Source organism: Bacillus rossius, chromosome 1, assembly GCF_032445375.1.
Source record: "Bacillus rossius redtenbacheri isolate Brsri chromosome 1, Brsri_v3, whole genome shotgun sequence".
Classification (NCBI taxonomy): domain Eukaryota; kingdom Metazoa; phylum Arthropoda; class Insecta; order Phasmatodea; family Bacillidae; genus Bacillus; species Bacillus rossius.
Window position 1 is genome coordinate 306,137,246 of NC_086330.1, and position 20,782 is coordinate 306,158,027.

Genomic DNA, 20,782 nt, shown 5'->3' on the forward strand with positions numbered 1-20,782 from the left:
GCAAAACACTCCTGCAGCTCATTGGGGTTATATGGTATGGTAGCCCTCCATCTGGTTTGCAAATGCAGGGGTTTGGCTCGAAAATATGAGTGTCAAAAGAGGGCATCGCACCAATGAACTTATGGGAAGTTGGGGAAGCAGCTGGGAATCAAGTGCTGGAGTGGCCATGACTGGCCAGAATGTTCCTGAACGTTTGAGAATGTTGGAGTATGTTCCAGAAGGTTATAGAATTCTGTAGAATGATACAGAATATTTTATAATGTTACAGAATGTTATAGAATTATGTAGATTATTAAAAAAATTGTTAAAATAATATAGGTATCTATATTAAGGTGAAAATCTTTAATTATGTATTCTTAGGATAACTTTGACCAAAGTAAATGCAATTATATGAGTAAAAAAATGACATAATCTAAACAAAATGAAAAAGTGCCATGGCTGCTTCAAAATTAAAGGGAATTTAGGATGATGTTATTACGGTAAAATATATTCTTGAATACACTTAAATGAGAGCTATAAGATTGAGAACTTAATCTAAACTCAAAATTAAACATATGTACACACTAACACTTTAAAAATGTCACTCTTAAATGGTTTAATTATGAATTAAATCTTATATTTACCTGTCATTTTATTGTGTATATTTATTTAGTAAAATCAACTGAATTTAACAACATATGTTTCTTACTATGGTAAAGTATCACGTATCAGCAATACCCTGAAATTGACCGAGCAGAGCCGCTGGTATTTGCTAGTATCTAATGAAAGATGATATCACTAGTTTTTAATTATAAACATAAATTTATGTGCTATTTATTAATCCTTGTATGATTTTTACTAACATTAATCAAGTGTAAGGGATACAAACCACTTACTGTGTATTAATTTGTAGCAGAATTAAATATGTATAGGCCTAGTCTTTAGTTTAATCACAAACATGTATATTTCAAAGTACAGTATTATCAAACAAATGTATTAGTAGTTAGTGTATTTTTAGTAAAATACTTGTTGGTTTTCATCCTGTCGAGTACAATGTTCGTGAATTTCGAACTGAACTGACCTGAAGCTACTGGCGTGACTCAGCTGTAGTTTCCGGAACTCAGTCCGGGTTTTAAAATAATTAGGAATTAAATTACTATAATACCTATGTATTTTACTTGGCCTGCATTTATCCTGCAGAAACTCACAGATTAATGTTTTGAATTTGCTGCCCGGTACAGTGCACTCGGAATGTTTGCTAAGCACTGCAGGGAACATTTGGACAAGTAACAGAAGTGGGAACTATTTATATTTTTAAGATGTGAAAAAAGGTTAAATATTATTATTATTTTTTTTTTTGTTTTTGCCCTGGTATTATTTTATTGTACACTCCGGAGTTCTTGATATTCAAGTTGGAGGTGTGGATTTGAGGTGCTGATTGGAAATCAAATCGGATTTTCAAATTAAAGGAAGACTTGTGTCCGACCCGTGACCGGTGGGGCTAAGTCTTGTCGACAGTAAGGTCCGCAGATGTGGCGACTCACGACGGCACAGGCCAGGCATGTGCTTGTGGTGAGCCGCATGCTGGCGGTGTGAGACGATGCATTTATGGGAGTGCGTTGCCCCACCACCGTGTGATGGTGTTGCAGCTCGTTCATCCCCAAGTTCATCAACCACATCTACAAGTGCAAGCCCATCAGCACGGTGGGTGCGGAGCAGCTGCTGTTGGACACGCACATGCTGAAGACTGTGCTGCTGGACCTGCCCACCATCGGCTCCCAGGTCGCCCGCAAGGCCCCCTCCAGGTGAGAGCCCTTCCCCTTCCTTCCCTGCATGCTGGCTTCAAACTTGTGTTTGTTTGCAGAACAAATTGCAGTAAAACTTAATTGTTAACACCCTTCATGGTTTTCGGAAATAGAGTTGTAATCAGGGGTGAAGCCGGGGGGGGGGGGGGTTAGGGGTTCAACTCCCCCCCCCTCCCCCCTTAGCTCCAAATCTTTAATTAATTTCTTATTCATCACTCAAACAAATTTCATATTAAAATTAATAAAATTTTTACCATTACAATATTTAAATTTAAGAATGGAAAACTGCTAAAATAGCACTATTTTACACCTTAAAATCGTAATTTTCCCGGCGGAGGATCCCCGGACCCCCCAGCTTTAATACGGAGGGGCCATGCTTCTTAACACCCCCTATACACAAATCCTGGCTACGTCACTGGTTTTAATAGGGGTGGCATAATAAACTTTTTGGGCCAATTGACTCATCCCTACCCCTATATGTCAAAATGTACCATTCTTCACACCAAGTCTTTGTTTAGTCATTTCTGGCACGAAATTCACAAGTTTTCTAAATTAAATATAAATTTGTTTTAACAGCAGACGCCTTCCGAAAAGGAAAGATACCTATGAAAAACATATTGGACCACCAACTGTTACCAAAACGAGCATAAGCATGGCTCGGTGCATGGTGCAACAGTGCATTTTAGTGAGAAATTTCATAAGGCAAATTAAAGGAATATTTATTGATATTTTAATTTATTAGACGTAGATCGTAGCTATATACTGTGCCTGAGAGGTCAAGAAGGTTCGCCTTGCCATCACTCTGTGAGCAGGCGAGACAGTTTAGGGGGAGAGGGGGGGGAGCAAGGGAGGACAGCAGCCAGTTGTGCAGTGTGTGTCAGGCTTGTGTAAAAGGGGCAAAGGTGTTTTTGTTCTCTGAATGAAGCAACATTTTTTTTTGTCAACTCATGGGAAGAGATAATTTCTTGAGCTGTCAAGATAAACATCCCCGGTGGCAGTTATAACACTAGGGGGTTGTATATGTGTATATGTGCTCGAAAAACATGCCATAGAGTATCAGGATAACAGAGTACTTATGCCTTAAGTTTATAGCCACATGTTTTTTCTACAGAATTGGTACAAGTTATTGTGCAATGTTTTGAATGCAAACAACTATCAGCCAGCCACACCTTTTATCAGTTTGCTGACAGTTGTAATATAATTTTAACTCTCTACTCAGTAAATTTAAGAAACCCAGTTATGTCTTTGACCAACCATGTTAAATAAGTCTTTTTTTGTATTAATTTTCTCTCAATTTACGTCTCTGAAAGTAGTGGACAGTAAAAACCCTCAACATGATTAACCATAAAAAATTTCCCAAATATATTCTGTAATTTTTTTACCCTGCACAACATAAAAAAAATATTAGTGATTCTGATTTGAGATCTCACAATTTTTTCCCCCTAACCTGACTTAAACTAAGTGTTTTTGTTTCCTGCACACCCCTACTTTATAGTCATTTTACACAAATCAGAAGTCTGTATATATTTTTTAAAATAAAATGTGTGGGTTGTCAACAACAGTTGACAAAATCACCAAGTTCACTAAATTGTCCAAAAAAATTATGAATCGTTCACCAAATCAAACAAAAAACCCAATAAGTCATCAGCAAACAGTGATCAAAAACCAAGAGAGATCTAAAATAGAGTAAATCCAAATTGTAATAACAGAAGCAATCAGTGAGAGGGTAGGGTGTCCAAGAGCGAACGATATCACAATAGTTGGCTGCTGGGCACCGGGCGTATGGCTGGAAGACATGTGGCACAATGGAACTGTTATCTGGGGTAGGATGGAGAAGAGGGTTAGTCAGAGGGAGGGGGGTTTACTGCGTCCTGTGCTCTACAGTGCTGGCAATGAGAAACAGAGAGCATCATGTTTCCAAATGAATTTTTGGTAGATTTCATTCAAATTTTGGTCTTTTTGACATAAATTATTCATTGTTCCTCGAAAAGGGGTCGTAATAGAGAGGTAGTCAATTAAACAGCGCTGTGCGAACAAGGTTTTACTACCGTTTTACCTGAGAAACAAAATTGACAAATGATAATCCTGTATCAGTAACCTGTTAACTGTGTCTTGCATGTTGTTTTTGGGTTCAGTCTTTGTTATGTTGCAATACTGTTGTGTCAAATTATTGAGCTGTCACATTTCTATTCATAATGTTGAGATCCATCTGTAATGGTGCTTCTGAGTATGATGTAAGAAATATCACTTGTTGCATAGTTCCCAGGAATTTTGATACTGTTTAATAATTTTTCTAACCACATTGAAGATTCCATAAGTGTGGTGTGACTATAGCAATGTTAGAGAATAGCACAAAAATGGAAATGGGTTGTTTTCTGTGGGTACATTACATGTATCTTGATCAGAGAAAAAATTATGATAGACCTAGAGAAGTCAGGAATTTACTGGACACAGTAAGTACATAATATGTGTGTACTGAAAACGGTGTTGGGTACATGATTCGGCTACAGTAGTGACTCGTGTTGTGCGCAGCTTCACGAAGATAGTGGTGAAGGGCATGACGAAGGCGGAGATGATCCTGAAGGTGGTGATGGCGCCCACGGAACCGGCGCGTGCCTTCGTCGACCAGTACGCCAAGTTGCTGCCCGAGTCGGATGCCCAGGAGTTCCAGAAGGTGCTCGACATGAAGGTGAGCTGCCGCCATGTGTGCCCATGCCCCAGTTCCTGATATCGTTCCAGGGCTTGTTCCTCGTTTCAGGCCCCGGCGATACTTTCCCCATTCTGTGTTTTCTTATCTCTTGATGTCTTGCTGTCAGCCAGACACTCAAATAGGAAAATTAATCACAAACAATTAGGGTGTTTCCACAGTAGCGTGGTGCTTTGTTGGAGGTGAAAATAGTTGTAGGGAAGCTGAAGGCTTGTCCTGATGCATGGTTCTGTGCCAGCAGGGCCTGCGCCGCAGCGAACAGGCGCACTTGCTGGACCTGCTGCGCAGTGAGCGCCCGGGCATGGGCGCGGGCCATGACACGGCGGTGCGCAGCCCTGAACATGAGTCCAGCCACATCAAGAAGCTGGAGAAGCTCATCAAGAAGAGGCTGTAGCCATCCCGACCACTGCCCTCTGGCCAGGGCGAACAGGGTCGCAGTCCCGTGGGGGTGCTTCCTGTTACCCCACCAGTGCTCCATCCTCATGTCACCTGCCCCTCTAATGGTCCGATGCTGTTGAGACTTCCTAGTTTATTAGTGCATGCCGGCATCTGAACATTTTGTACTGCGCTTCTGATATCGCCACCATTCCCACCTGGCCTAATAGTCAACTTATTGGGATAAGTGAATGCACTGTAACTGTGTGCGTACAAGACTCATTCTCCCATTCAGTTAGCAAAGCTTACACTACCTTGCGGCAAGGCATCGCTTAGGAAACTATAGCATGCTGCGAGTCAAAAAGATTTCACAATCATGAGATGACGTGACATTTTCTGCTGGGAACACTTGTTGGTTCGGTAGGTGCTACCTCCTTCCTTTAGTGATTTTTTTCATACAGTATATATAGTTTCAGATAAAAACCTAGACTAGACGAGTTTTAAATTTCTGGAAAAATTCCAGATAGTCAGGGAACTGTATGGTATGTCAGGGAATTTAAATAAAATGGTTAGAAGTATGCTCATCGTGTATCGTTTATCGATTAGCCATTAACTGGGTCATTCATATTTATAGCCAAGATTTTATGGTGTTATAAAAAAGCACTTTTTGTTATTAAGAATTGTGGATTTTGTTTTTATCGTCATAAAAAATTAAAATACATGTAATAACATGTCCACACTAAGCACAAGTTGTGTTACTTGAATGCTTCAACAAGCACTTAAAATATGCATGTTAATAAACAATATATGTTGATGAGAGTAAACAAAAACTGAAAACTAAAACATTTAGTATTCTTCTGTAATGTTCCTGAGTTGAGGAGAAAGTCATAAATAAATGAAAATTGAAAGTACAGTTAAACATTTGTTCTTTTTGTACAATATACTTTAGTTCATGAGAAAGCCACCAATGTCAACCGTTCAGCATTCTCTGTTTTCAGAGATCTTCTTCTGTCACTAACAACTACGGAATATTTCAAAACAATATTTCCGAGTCCACATTAGTTGCAGGTATCCTATTAACTTTAAAGCAACAGCTGCGAATTTAGGATAATCCGCTTTCATTCTACACAGAATGTCCACCATGTCTATGTGATTCACATGCAGTTTCTTCTGCTCTTTGGAAACCTGGTTTTGGAGCATTATGTAACCTGTTGCTACAAAGGTCTTCTGCATCTTCCAACATGTTTCTGGAATTCTTTATCTTCCACATGAAGTTTCCTACATTGAGGATTCATTATAGCACAGATTCCCAGAAACAGTTGACAAGATGAATCAGATGAATCAGATCAATTAGTTTTACAAGACAGTTTAGCTGTGTTCTTGAACGGCTCTTTCTTTTCAGCAAAAATGTTTTCAACATTTTCAGGAAATATTCTCTTAGCCAAAACGTCGAGAGCAGTTTGAGATTTACTCAATTTTGTACAGAGCTGATGAGCATTAACGTGTTTTGATCCTTCAAGAAAATGAATCAGCTCTACAAAGATGTTATAGTTCTGAGCCACAAATATCAGAGTGGCCTCAAGAAATTGCAACTCTTCCTTCTGACGTCCCTTGATACATTTATTACCAGTGTTCTTCACTGAGCTGCTCAAATAATTCCACAATGTCATGCAGATGGGGTGCGAGGTATGAAACAGATACACACCACGTTTTTCATCGTGTAACAACAGGCCTCAGGAAAAACCTGACCAGAGCCTTCTTTTATCCGTGTTTCTGGAGTAGGAATTCAAGGTATGCTTGCCTCCTGTTTCTGGTGTTAAGGAAGGCCATCTTACCTGCAAACAAGAGGTGCAGTTCATTCCATTTCTGCCCGAGAGTGTTTGCTTTATCGGCCCAACATTGTATGTGGTACATATGATCACCAAATTCACCTTCAAGGGTGCCAGCAGATTTTATCATGAATCTGGCCTTGCCTGTAACATATGCAAATACATATGTTTTCCTCTTTAACTTCATATTTAGAGCACATATCAATCACTGCCAGAGAACAACAAACAGCATTGGCTGCATCAAGGACACAAGAAGCCCCTTGTTCACCACCTGGTCCCAAAATTTTAAACAAGATATTGTCAGTAGTTTCATGTGCTAGTATGACTACTACTTGTCCCATGAGCTGCTGCTTTATGATTTCATATTCTTTGTTCCCTCTAAGTAGGGGAATGTACATTTTCATCATCCAATCTGCTGTTGGAAGATCACCAGCACCACTTGCATGCTTCTGCGTCCATGCAGTCAGCTTCCTGTTGTCAAGTTTCTCAAGAAATACCTGCAACTACAAAGGCTTCAACAGTTTTGAGAACAAAATCTTTTTGTTCTTTGTGCATACTTGTGCCACTCCTGCTTCTGGGATAGAAAGCTGTCGTTTCAGAGTGAATGAGGATCGTTCTGCTTTTACATGCTTGTCACTGATGATGTGCTTGCTTGTTTACTGTTTCCTTGCGTTCATGCTCCAAAAATCAGTTGCAATATTTACAAAAAATGTATTTTTCAATCACTGACATACTGATCTTTATTCTTAAACTCATCCGCATGTGATGCTGCAGTAGTTTTGTTTTTTGGTATGATTAAAAAATGTATATTTTGTTTATGCATGTCATTTGTAAACAAAGCCCATAGATACCAAAAAATAGTAAATACTGGAGTTGAAGCAAAAAATCACTTTTTCAGCACGTGCGCTAACACCACAAAAATTGTTCAAGAAAAACCAATGCTTGAAATTGTTATACAGGGAAAGTCAATCTAATAAGTTTTTTATTAATGTAAGTGTTTATTTTTATTATCTAACATAGTTATTTTATCTTTGCAGTTTTCGTTTGTGTTTTTTTTGCGAATGGTGCAGCAAATACAGTGCTGATGAAAATCTTCACACTGTTATGTTTGGTATCCTGTTAAATTTAGTTTTCAACTGTCAATTGTTAGTGGTACGTTATCTCTGGTAGAGAAGCGTGTTAACAAAGTAAATTGAACAGACCCTAACCTAACTCCGACCACGGACCTCAGCTTTTCTAATTTTTGAGGATAGGCAAATCATTAACGCATTAACCACACTGCAGTGGGATGATGATCATTTTTTCTACAAAGAGATGCTTACGAACCAATGGTCGGTAGTTTAAGATTTAATTCAAAATTAAGGTCTTATTTTGTGATAAGCAAATATTTCGCATTTTTCGTGGTTTGGGGTGAATTTCACTTAAAAATTCGTGATTTTGCATAAAACCATATAATCTTGGCTTTATTTATATTGTATTGGTCAGTTTTTGTTGTATTGTTGTGCCAAGTATGTTTGAGCAGAGTTGAATTTTATGGCAAGTGAGACTGAATTCTGTGTCTGAACATACCTCTGAATTATTATGTAATAAACAGCATCTTGTACATAGGTTATATGCCTTTGTTACTGTTCAAGAAATTCTGCCACAGAATTGAAGAATTGGCAAGACAAAGTTGTGTATTATTAGGAATTCACATAAAAAAAATTTTGTCTTGGTTTTTATGGAAATATTACATGAGGAAAAAGTCTGGGTTTTGCTAAACACCTTTGTTTACTTTTTTTTATGATGGTAAATACAATAATTTGCCCGCCTAGTCAGGGGTATACTGTGATAGTGAGGCGGGATGATAAGTGCAACATTCACTGGTGTTTCTAGTGCGGTATCGCCTCTAAGTGCAAGGCTGTGAACTGGCGTGAAGTCTTCTCGTGCATGGAGCGACTATGAGATTTCAGCGGTAACTATAACATTATATAGCAGAGAAATTAAGCTAAAGGTGTAATGCAAGTCCCTTGAGTGCTTTCAAGAGTATGTATTGGATGAACCAAAGTTTAGAAGTACAAAGGGAAACTTTATATATTAATTGTTAAATTAATTTTAACAAGATGGGCAGTACTTTAATATAATTGTTTGTCAAAAATAAGGCCCATAACCAGGATTTAGTATTTTTTCAAGTCTTTTTCGCTTTTATCTGAACCAATTTCATTATATAGCTAAAAAAAAATTTTGCTCGGCAAATTGAATGATTCGACAGTCAACGTAGTTGCTCCAAAAGCAAATTTTAGCAGCGGGTGCAGAAACTACGTGTGATTTGCATCTATAAAATGTAGTTGGAAACACAATTTGCTTATATTTATCACACTCTGCATTATTTATAAGAATTCTACGTTAAATTTCGTGTCCGAGGCCTAAGTTTTATAGTATAAGTGTATTTGCAACATAAGAACACGTGAGTTTGCTCGTTACAGAGGTTAGACATTGCACATCACAAGCAAGCACTGAAAGACTTGCTCACTTTTTTTTTCTTTTCTTACTGCCACATGGTTTTTGAAGAGAGGCCACGTAACTAACTCTAGTGACGAAAGGGGTACCAGAAAAGCTCAAGTAAATCTGGAATAAATTTACTATTTAAAATAATTTTGTAGGTCTATGTACCTGAATTATGGTTTACACTCCATAATGTCTGTTTTGACTGTGGACTGATAACACCATCTTCCTGACGGAACGACTTACCGCGGCGGCGCGATAACAAAGACTGACTAGTTGCCGGCACTGCAGGGGGCAAAGTTTTACAACAGGACGCTTGACCATCCCATTAGAGGTGCGGACAGTCGCAACATGAGGAATATTGTCATTTCCTGGATGCAGTTGAATGATGCGTCCTAAACGCCACTGCAAGGGGGGGATCCTGTCATCCTTGAGCAGCACTAGTTGATCTGGTACCATAGGTCTGTCTTGTCGAGACCACTTGCCACGCTGCTGCAGCGTGTGGAGGTAGTCTTGGTGCCAACGCTTCCAAAAGTCTTGGTGCAGACGTTCCACCAGCTGAAAACGCTGCAGACGGCCAATGGGGATGGCTTCCAAGGTGGGTTCAGGCAGCGCGACCAAGGGTTCAAGGGTTAGAAAATGGCCTGGAGTGAGAGCCTTCAGATCATTTGGATCTGAACTCAGTGGGCATAGTGGTCTTGAATTTAGGATCGCTTCCACTTGCACCAAGGCCGTGTACAGTTCCTCGTACGTCAGTACCTGCTCGCCAATAACTCGCCTGAGGTGTGTCTTGAAGGACTTCACCCCTGCCTCCCATAGCCCACCAAAGTGCGGGGCAGACGGGGGGTTGAAATGCCATGTCACTCCAAGTGGCTGCAGAGATTCTGTAACACCTTTCTGGTGTTCTGATGACGACAACAGCTGCTGTAATTCTTGCAAATGATTGCGAGCTCCGACAAAATTTGTCCCACAGTCACTATAAATGTCTGATGATCGGCCCCGGCGAGCAAGAAAGCGCTTGTAAGCTCCAATGAAAACTTCAGTGGACAGATCTGATGCCAGTTCCACATGCACTGCCTTAGTTGTACAGCATACAAAGATGCACATGTAGGCCTTTAATAGGGTAGGTCGACGAATACGTGCCATTTTTATGGTGAAGGGACCCGCATAGTCCACTCCTGCCTTGGAAAAGGGCTTCACCTGTTGAACTCTCATGGCTGGGAGATCACCCATTAATGGGGCTTGAGTAGAGGGTCTAGCCTTGAAACATTTAAGGCAACGACCTAAACTACGACGTATTGCTTGCTTGTCTGCAATGATCCAGAAGGTTTCTCTGAGAATGCCTTGCAGAGTTTGTAGTCCAGGGTGCTGGTTAAGTTCGTGGTAATGACTAATGATGAGATCTGTGAATCGATGAGTTTTTGGCAACAGAATGGGATGTTTGTGCTCAAAGGGCAAACTAGACTGAGGCAAACGACCGCCCACCCTGACCGTTCCAGAGGGATCGAGGAATGGGACCAGTTTACGAAGCTGTGGGGATGTACACTTATCATTTTTTAGAGCTGTAATATCACCCTCAAAAACAATAGCTTGCACTCGTTTGACCCAAAACATCATTGCCCCTTTTATCTCATGAGTACCAATCTGACCTACTAACTTCGCCTGCTTGGCACGGCAGTTGTGAATGAATCGCAACACGTAGCACGTTACATGAAGCAGTCTTGACAGACGACTACATCGTTCCAGCAGTTGATCACACTGATGAGGTGTTACAACACTGATGAGAGTGAGGTTCTTTTTCTCTAGCACCACTGAATCAGGTGCCATGTCATCAAATGCTATTTGGACAGGCCACTGAGAGGGTTGATGTCTTAGCCACTGTGGACCACACCACCACAACGAGTGGTTCAGCAAGTCTACAGGAAGCAAGCCTCGAGAGGCACAGTCTGCTGGGTTGTCTTCGGAACGTACATGTCGCCACCAGGAGGTTTCAGTGCAGTCTTGAATTTCACTTACTCTGTTTGCCACAAAAGTCTTCAACTGATGTGGCGCAGTATTGACTCAGGCCAGAACAACTTGGGAGTCAGTCCAGGCAGTTATGGACTGAAGCTTAATATGGTGTTTGTAAATTGCCAGAGTATGCTGCAGCAACCGAGCCAACACTAAAGCACCACATAACTCTAAACGAGGCAATGAAACTACCTTGACAGGTGCGACCTTTGACTTCGCAACCAAGATATGTACTTTCACATCACCCTTACAACTCACACGCAGGTACACAACAGCTGCATAACCCTTGTCAGAGCTGTCACAGAATCCATGAAGTTCATAAGAGCAATCTGAACAGCCTTTGACATGTCTGGGAACTGTAAGGGACGACAAGTGTGGCAAGTCTTTACTGAAACATTCCCACACTCTTACAATCTCAGGCGGTGGAACTGTATCCCAATCCAGTTTCTTCAGCCATAATTCCTGGATGAGGCTCTTCGCGAACATGGTCAAGGGTGTCAGGAAACCAAGAGGATCAAATACGCGAGCCAAATTAGACAAGATAGAACGTTTTGTTGGTGATTCAGAGCTAGCCTGGACATTGTACGAGTAGGTGTCCGAGAGTGGGTTCCATTGCAGCCCAAATACCTTTACTATTACTTCACTGTCTTGGTCCATGGAGAATGGCCTTGGCAGTTGAACAGCATTGGGAGGGAGCCACTCTAGGAGCACAGGATTATTACTCATGAATTTGCGTAACATGAACCCACCTTTATCGAGAAGTGTCATGAGTTCTCGCTGAAGTTCCAAGGCTGCATCTACTGAGTCAGCTCCCGTCACAACATCATCCACATAGATATCTGACAAGAGTGTCCTTGAAGCAGTAGGAAACTGTTCCCGCTCATCAGCAGCAAGTTGATGCAGGGTGCGAATTGCTAAGTAAGGTGCTGAGGACACTCCATACGTCACGGTTTTCAGTCGATAATCTTCAACTGGTTCCGATTTATTGAACCGCCACACAATTCGTCGAAAATCTTGATGCTCTCTGTGCACACCTATCTGCCTGTACATTTGCTTTATGTCAGCGGTAAACACCACTGGGTGAAGGCGGAAGTTACTTAGTACCTTAACAATGTCTTGCTGCAGCTTGGGTCCCGTGAGCAGTTCATCATTGAGAGATACTCCAGTTGAACCTTTGGCTGATGCATCGAAGACTACACGAAGTTTGGTGGTTGAACTGTCTGGCTTGATTATGCAGTGATGAGGAATGTAAAAGGAAGTAGAGCAATCAATCTGTGACTTTGGAACCTTTTCCATGTGGCCTGCCATCAAATAATCCTTCATGAAATCTGAATACATTCCATGAAGTGGAACATTGTCACTCAGTCGCCTCTCCAAACGCTCAAACCTGCTCAATGCAAGGGATCGAGAGGTTCCCAATTCGGGTTCAGGATTCCTGAACGGCAGGGCAACACTATACCGCCCCTCAGCACTTCTACAATGTGTTTTCTTGAACAGTTCTTCACATACAGTGTCATCTTGGGAGAGGTAGTGTGTGTGTGGAAATTCCTCCAGCTCCCAAAACCTTTTCATTACTTCCTCCAAGGGGGAAATGGTGGTCACCATGGATGTGACAAAGGTTGCAGTTCTACAAGATGCTGTCTCCACTTTTCCCATAAGGACCCATCCCAGTACTGAGTTGAGGGCCATGGGAGAGCCTTCTAACTTACCACCAGTCAATAATTGTGGAAACAAGTCGGCTCCAAGAAGCAAATCTACAGCACCAGGGATATCAAATGAGGGATCCGCTAGCTTGAGGTGAATAACAGACTGACGAGTGTCAGAAGGCAACTGAACACTGGGCAAGCTATTAGCAATTCGTGGAAGGATGAAGGCATCGAGAGTAAACCGAGGACTGTCTTCACCAACTGGACTAATTACCAAAGAAGTGTAAGACTTGGCAACATTCACTGGTGTATTGGATAAACCCTCTATGGGTAGGTGAGCATTTTTGCGAGGCAGACTCAAACACTGAAAACATCTTTCACTGATAAAACTGGCCTGGCTGGCAGAGTCTAGCAGGGCCCGAAACGTATGTGGGTTTCCACGCACGTCATGAATCTGAACCTGGGCTGTCGACAACAGGACTGTTGACACTGAGTGCACAGCACTACAAGAGGTGACAGTGGATAATGTTGAGGTTGGATTTACGTCGTGTACAGTCGACTGTCCCTCTGCAGAGTCGGGAGCAGCATCACCTTGTTCATCCTCACAAGTTTCGTCCTCAAAATGTAAAAGTGAATGATGACGCGAACCACAATGGCGACAAGATGAACCCACGAGGCAGTTTTTTGCTTGATGTGATGATCTAAGGCAGTTAAAACATAGTCTAGGTTGTCTGACTACAGAGTATCTCTCTGTTGGGCTAAGCTGATTGAATTTAGAGCACTTAAACAATGAGTGAGCACTGCTGCACATTTGGCAGGAGTGTGTCTCTGATTTGGCAAGGAAGGTATTTGCACTTTGGTATTTAGGCAGAACAGACTTACGAACAGGTGCAAAAGAGGGGAAATTTTTCTGCCGAGTGATCTGTGTTGTTGGTACCTTTCCCCTGGATGATATCACAGCCTCTTGAGCACGACAGTGCTTTTCCAGGTATTCGGTGAACTTGGCCAAGGATGGTAGGTCTTGACCGGTGAGTGTCATTTCCCACTGGGTTTGAAGTACCACATCTAATCGCTTGCAGAGAATAGGAAGCAATATTAAATCCCACTGACTGACTGGGACATCAAGTGCGGCCAATGCTGCCACATTTTCCGTGATAACCGTTAAAAGATGTCGAAGTGATGCTGGTGCATTAGCAGATGCAAAGGGTGCCTGCAGAAGGGCTTCAACATGAACCGATATGATTAAGCGTTTGTTGTCATACCGATCAGTGAGTAATTACCAGGCTACTTTAAAATTCACGTCTGTGATTGTCAACGACTGAATCAACTGAAGTGGCTCATCACTTAGTGCGGTTTTGAGGTACACTAGTCTCTCAACCTCAGTAAGGTTGGCATTCGTTGTCACAAGAGTGGTGAACAGGTTGGCAAAATTCATCCACTCCCTAGGGTTGCCATTGAAATGTGGCAGCACTATTTTTGGTAGAGCAACGTGAGAATTCCCGGATGAAATACTCTTTGTCTGCTCCTTTAAGTCTCTAGCGCTCTCTTCAATAGTGAAGGACTCCACGGCGGCCATCGCTGAATAATAGTAATTTTCAAATGAGATTATGCGAGCTACATGGGCTTCAGGATCGAAACCCGTAGCTGGGTCCGCTGCAGCCTCCACAGCGAGATAGTCTGCATCAAAACCAGTTTTCACTGAAGCAAGATCACGAGCCGTTGCAAGAAATAGGCCCCTTTTATTCGGGTCCCCCGCCGCAGTGTGTGCAAGGTCCGCCGCACGTTTAACCCGGTCTTCAGCAAGTCTAAGGCGCAATAACGCCGACCGAACGTGTGCCATGATGTACTGTTATTGTGTCAAAACACGTAATCTTTATTCATTGAAACAAAGAACTGTGACGTCATGCAACGGACAAAGGCAACTGCGGGGTACGGCGAACAAGGCAGCGACAGGACACTAAAGGACAAAGGCAGCGACAGGACACTAAAGGACAAAGGCAGCGACAGGACACTAAAGGACAAAGGCAGCGACAGGACACTAAAGGACAAAGGCAGCGACAGGACACTAAAGGACAAAGGCAGCGATGGGATACTAAAGGACAAAGGCAGCGACGAGACACTATGGCCAAAGGAGACGAGGGGACAAACAAGGGAAAGGTCACGGACCCTGAACAATGATAAAGGACGGCGACGTAATACAAAGGAGAGGTTAAAGTCTCGGCGCGGCGCGGCGCGGCGCACTCAGGAAAAATACGATAATTTCCAAATCCGTGACAAACACAACAATAGGGTGCTTCACGTCTGATGCATTTACACGAGCAAGTTAATTGCATCAGAGTACAAAACAAATATGATCAATGCACTTCAGACGTCAACGGACCACACTCGAACTGAACGACGCATATCGACGCACGCCGACGAAGTAAACTAAACACCTACGAAACTATTTCTTGAAAGACTAAACACGCCGGCAAGATCCGGCCCGGAGGACCAAATGTTTTGACTGTGGACTGATAACACCATCTTCCTGACGGAACGACTTACCGCGGCGGCGCGATAACAAAGACTGACTAGTTGCCGGCACTGCCAGCTAGTGGCGCTACCGCAGCCAGTAGCGCGGGAAGTTCAAACACAGTCTTGATTTAAGGAATATCTCAAAGTCCCAACATATTTACACAAATTTAAAAACATCACAAGTCCAAACAATGTCTTTTTCACTAACTCATCAAAAAGTTTGGGTTCACATTATATCCAGTATGTTATTACTTTAAGGTAAATACGGTAAAACTTTGCCTGAATAATTGTGTCACAATCGCTCACTACAGCTTGTCTTCAGTAGTCCCAATTTCCCATGGTGGCTGAAGCAGAGTGTGAGCGCCAGTGCTTGTGTGGATCCTAGACGGGCATGAACCTCATGAATCTGATCCTCCAGCGTGTCCTCGGGAGCAATATGTCTCAAGTCTCGAGTTATGTTGTATGTCTGCAGTTTTGAATTACTTGTCAAGAAGTTTGTAACATTCTGTGTGAATGTTGTCAGTATTAAATTATATTTTTATATTAAAAAAAATAAATGCTGTATTTTTCATAACAATGTAATACCCATTAATATTTGTTGGTAGGTATTTGAAGCTTTCAAACACATCGAAAGTATAAATTGAATTTTTATTTAAAAAAAAAGGAGGGGGGGGGGGGGGGAATTTGTGAAGCGTAAAGAATCATTTACAAAATGATTTTACAAACAATTTTTTTGGAAGACATTTTTAAAAATACCTACACTGAATTCTTATTACAAATTACCTGAAGAAACCATAATTTTGGTTCTTAATATTGAAAGTACTTAAAATTTAACTGTTTCTAAATGTGATTTGTCTTGTAAGGCTTTAAAAGTTTATAGTTAGGGGAAAGAAATGAACCGAAAGAGGCCATGTTGGTTTTAACAGTGTTTGTGCGATAACACATTTTTTAAATTTGTGATGTGCTACATGCTGAGCATGCCTTTGGTTACTAAGCCGTCAGCTCCTCTCTTCGTAAATATGTGTGCGGGCCATGGCAGATGGGCAAGATAGCCCACGACATTTGTCCAGGATCACATCGCCCATTGTCGAATGGCCACACTCATCTCTGGTTGCCCTGGGCAACCGTGCTGAGGAACAACCCTCCCCTCTCCCACCAGGCAGACCGAGTGTGCATGGCCACTGTGGTGCATCTGAGAACTCTAGGAAGCAGCCGGCGATTATAAAAAACCCACCCTTTCCTACGTCATACACTAGCCCTCAGAAATGGTAAATAAGACCAGCCCTGGGCAAGACACCACAAGGCAGCCGAGTTAGCTTTCAGCAGCCGAGCCATCAGGACAGACGTTTGACTGCCCGCGGCAGCATCCAGCATGAAGAGTATCATAAGTTTGCACAAACCGTGTCTGGCCTCAGCCATAGTAGCGAGCAGAGAGAGTTGTAGAGCAGTGACAAGAGACTATAGTCAGACCTAGGACCTGCCTAGCTACAAAACGTATCAGTAGGGAAAGTATGTTGGTCCTAGACCAGTGGGTAAGGGGAGGCTGTAGCCCATGCCTGTGCATCCTGGGAATAAACTAATGTATGTAACTCTCGAATGTTCATTTCTGGACTGAAAAAATGAGGGGAAACTCTATACTTTATGACAACTGCACCTGCACCAGTCCCACCAAGGCAACTAACTCTCCGAGTGAGTATTCAACCACACTAATACCATTCTCACACTGAAACAGGGGCAAGAAACCAAGCAGGCCCACCCCTGTAGAAGGGGATTTCCCAGTAAAGGCTGGAGACGGAGTGTGGCCATCTATAGCCCGCCCTCAACAGTTGACAAGATGAATCAGATCAATCAGATAAATTAGTTTTACAAGACTGAGTTTAGCTGTGTTTTTGAACGGCTCTTTCTTTTCAGCAAAAATGTCTTCAACATTTGCTGGAAATATTCCCTTAGCCAAGACATCGAGAGCAGTTTGAGGTTTACTCAATTTTGTACAGAGCTGATGAGCATTAGGGTACTTTGTTCCTTCAAGAAAATTGATCAGCTGTACAAAGATGTTACTGTTCTGAGCCACAAATATCAGAGTGGCCTCAAGACATTGCAACTTTTCCATCTGTCCATCGTGCACACATACCTCACTGCATTTCTGTTAGTTACTAAAATTTCACACTCGACGTGCTTAAAGAATTATAACTTAAAATGTTATTTTATTGTGGTGAAAATAAAAAATGCCATTTTGTGTTTAGGTGGAGAAAAATGTTAGAATAAGTAGCCTAATGATGCTGATGGACGTAAAAAAATACAAGACTTATGACTGTTTGGTCTGAAAATAAGAATTACACAATTTATTTAAAAACAAAAAGATTGAAAGTATATTGTTCTTTTATGTACAACAGGAATCCTAGAAATAAATGCTATACCAACTGTTACTACAATAATCATGAAATTTAATTTGAATATTGTCATTACACAAGTACACTAATGAGTTACACAAATTGTTTTATATAAGAAAAGACAATATTTATATTATTGCACATGTTAATGAGAGGTCTAGTGAGTATTTCGCTACAGCTACAAATATATCAACACTTTTTTAACATGTAAAAATCAATTTATCTTGAAGATTTGTAAGACTTCCCATGTTAGCTTCTAAAACATATTGCTGATTATGTCACCTTCCTTACTTCTAACTGGCACTGTTTAAATGATTACATCACACATCACATTTCGTACTTAACTTGCACATCAATATCTTGTAACGTGTTACGAATAAATATTTATGGTTTAACTTCATTTTATTATGTCTTCAACAAGGGAAAACACAGTAATAATGATGACATTCACACACATTTTTTTTACTTTCGATGTATTTTTTGAAACAAAAAATTTATTATGAATGAGTAAAAAATGGAATTGATGCTTTCCGTATGACTGAAAGCTATCTGCTGGTGAGGGCATGAAACTATAGCTAAATTTTACCAAACAACATGTAGATTTACCAAAGATCTGAAGTTGTAAGTACGAGATTCTTGTGTTGCATTTGTAGCATTTCTATTAGTTGAGTGTTTTACATAAAATGTACAATCTTAATTTTTTATTCTTGAGAGGATGAGTAGCTCTTGTGATTGTTTCTTGCTGCTTAACAGTGATGACATAAATTAGAAAGTATATATTGGAGCCAAAATATATGTACTTATTTTAATCTGGATGGATATCTAATTCCAATAAATTTATTCTAAAATTGTGCAATACGCTTCCCGTTTAAACTGATGTTTAAAGTGTAAATAAATAATAATTTCAAGTTTTCCTTGAAAACTTAAAAAAAATTGAGCCATGCACTTAAATACGCTCCTGAATTGTGAATTTAACATCCAACATGACAGCAGTGACCAATTCATATTTATCCTCTTACCTAAAATGTGATCATAACTACCAAACATTCGCCAAGAAATTTCAGTTGTGCTTATGGCATACGTAACAGAAGTAATGAAGCAAGAGAAAACAAGCACTGAAGAGAATCCATATGAGACAAGTGCAGCGCACAATCACACAAACACACACAATACAGCTTGAAGGCGAATTGCATTAACAACAACATTGTTCATATGTTAACAGTGCAGAACAAGTGATCAACAATGAAGCACTTCAATAATTAACAGAGACAACACAGTTTCTCGTCAACAATTTGAAACTGAATACAAAAACACTGTATTTCAAAGCTTAATGCTAGCGCACATCAACACTAGAACGTACTGCCATCTCTTATTATGATACATTAAAGTTTCTAAACATCGTGCAATGGTACAGACGTAAACTACGCACTTCAAACACGTTCTGTACACCGCATGCGGCAAATACAAACAGAAATTAGTATACATTAAAATATATTACATTGCCACAATCTTCTCAAAAATATTAACATTGTGTAAAACACTTTAGCTACCATCAAGGGCATTTAGCAAATATTATTGCAAACATATCCGACTCGCCGTAAGTTATTGACGGAGTCAAAAATTATATTCTGCAAAAAATTACAGTAACGAAAGCCATTCTTTGAGTGTATTTTATACAACTGTGTACATTGTAGTGGTGATTTTTCTTAATACAAATCTAGCATTTATATGTGACCAATTTTTCAATTTATACACTACTTGATTTTTCATAGCAGCGCTCTTAATTTTACACCACAACCATTATTTTTGTAAATATTTTACATGTCATACATAGGTATATCTTGATAAAGTTACTGGACTTCAAAATTTGACTTTTAAGTTAATGTATTGTTGGTGCAAGTGATGATTTAAATATGCAGGATTAATGGTTACTCATCGGCGTGAAAAATCACGTGCGAGTAAGTGTTGCCACTAGCTCAGAGTGTCAATTACAACTTCGGAGTGAGTGAGCATGGAGTAAGTAGTACCTCAGGCTTGCACTGCACTGGCCAGAGCAGTGTAAGTGTCATTTAACATTTTTCTTTTTTTTTTGTTACGTAGATGTGAGTTCATTAGCAGCAAGTGAATTTTCATGTTAATAGATGTTAACGTGCCCAATTATACTGGTCCTTTGAACATGCTTTCCAAAAAACTTATTGATGGTGGAATGTGTTACGGTTTAGTTTTAAAATACGTAGGGACAGGTATTTTTTTGAAAGAAACCTGAACGCTCATTAGACTGCAATAAGGTATGTCACTAACATCAGTTTCTTCCTTATAATTGGTGGTTGACTGCTAGAAAAGCCAGTTCATTATTTCGTAGAGCCATTCAGGATACATTTGCTTCTGTCCAAAATAGCTGTAATAGGTGGTAGTAGATGTTTATGTATCAGAAAGTATTTAGAACTATAGGAACACGCATTATTTTTTTTAATTTGCTGTTAATCTTAAATTTGTTTTTGGATGGTACATTCCCCTAACAATAGACCATTGATATGATGAAAGGTTGAACATTAAAATCAATCTATATTCCTGACCCATCTGCCATTGGATTATAACATGTGTGATGTGCACTGTAAGAGTCTCAAGCCAATGGTCTTGAGGCCGAGATCCTCAGATTTTTGACAGAAACAAAAAAAAAGAGCATTTGATCAACACATGTAGTTTTCTGTATCCACAATAGATGTAAGTTGGCAAGTTATAAAATGAAGTTTTACATTGCACTCTTATAAAGAGTAGAAGGGGTATAAAATAAAATAAAGTTTAATTTTTTACAAACCTTGCTATCTTAATGTATAGCTTTATAAATATTTAATGTATGATATGAAGGGCACAAGTCATATACAACCCACTATAGAAATAAATTCACCTGTAGTAAATATATTTGTAAGTCCTAAACCCAATGTAGAGTTTAGCATGGAATTACAAATGGTGAAGTTGTTTTTTCTTTTTTCAACTATATCATAAATTTATAAAAGAAAAAGTTAAATGGAACAGGAAATGC

The 20,782-nt window shown here is 40.4% G+C and overlaps 1 protein-coding gene across 2 annotated transcripts in view; it reads left to right on the plus strand.

Moving 5' to 3' along the window:
- The window catches only part of LOC134527862 (vacuolar protein sorting-associated protein 53 homolog), a 113,251-nt gene extending 97,345 nt beyond the window's left edge, over positions 1-15,906 (plus strand). For both annotated transcript variants that reach the window (XM_063360841.1, XM_063360842.1), the window contains 3 exons: positions 1,629-1,784; positions 4,317-4,473; positions 4,733-15,906. In XM_063360841.1, the coding sequence (XP_063216911.1) occupies positions 1,629-1,784; positions 4,317-4,473; positions 4,733-4,885 (466 nt within the window). In that variant the 3' untranslated portion in view covers positions 4,886-15,906. The remainder of the gene's footprint in view (positions 1-1,628; positions 1,785-4,316; positions 4,474-4,732) is intronic.
- The last annotated feature ends 4,876 nt before the right edge of the window (positions 15,907-20,782 follow it).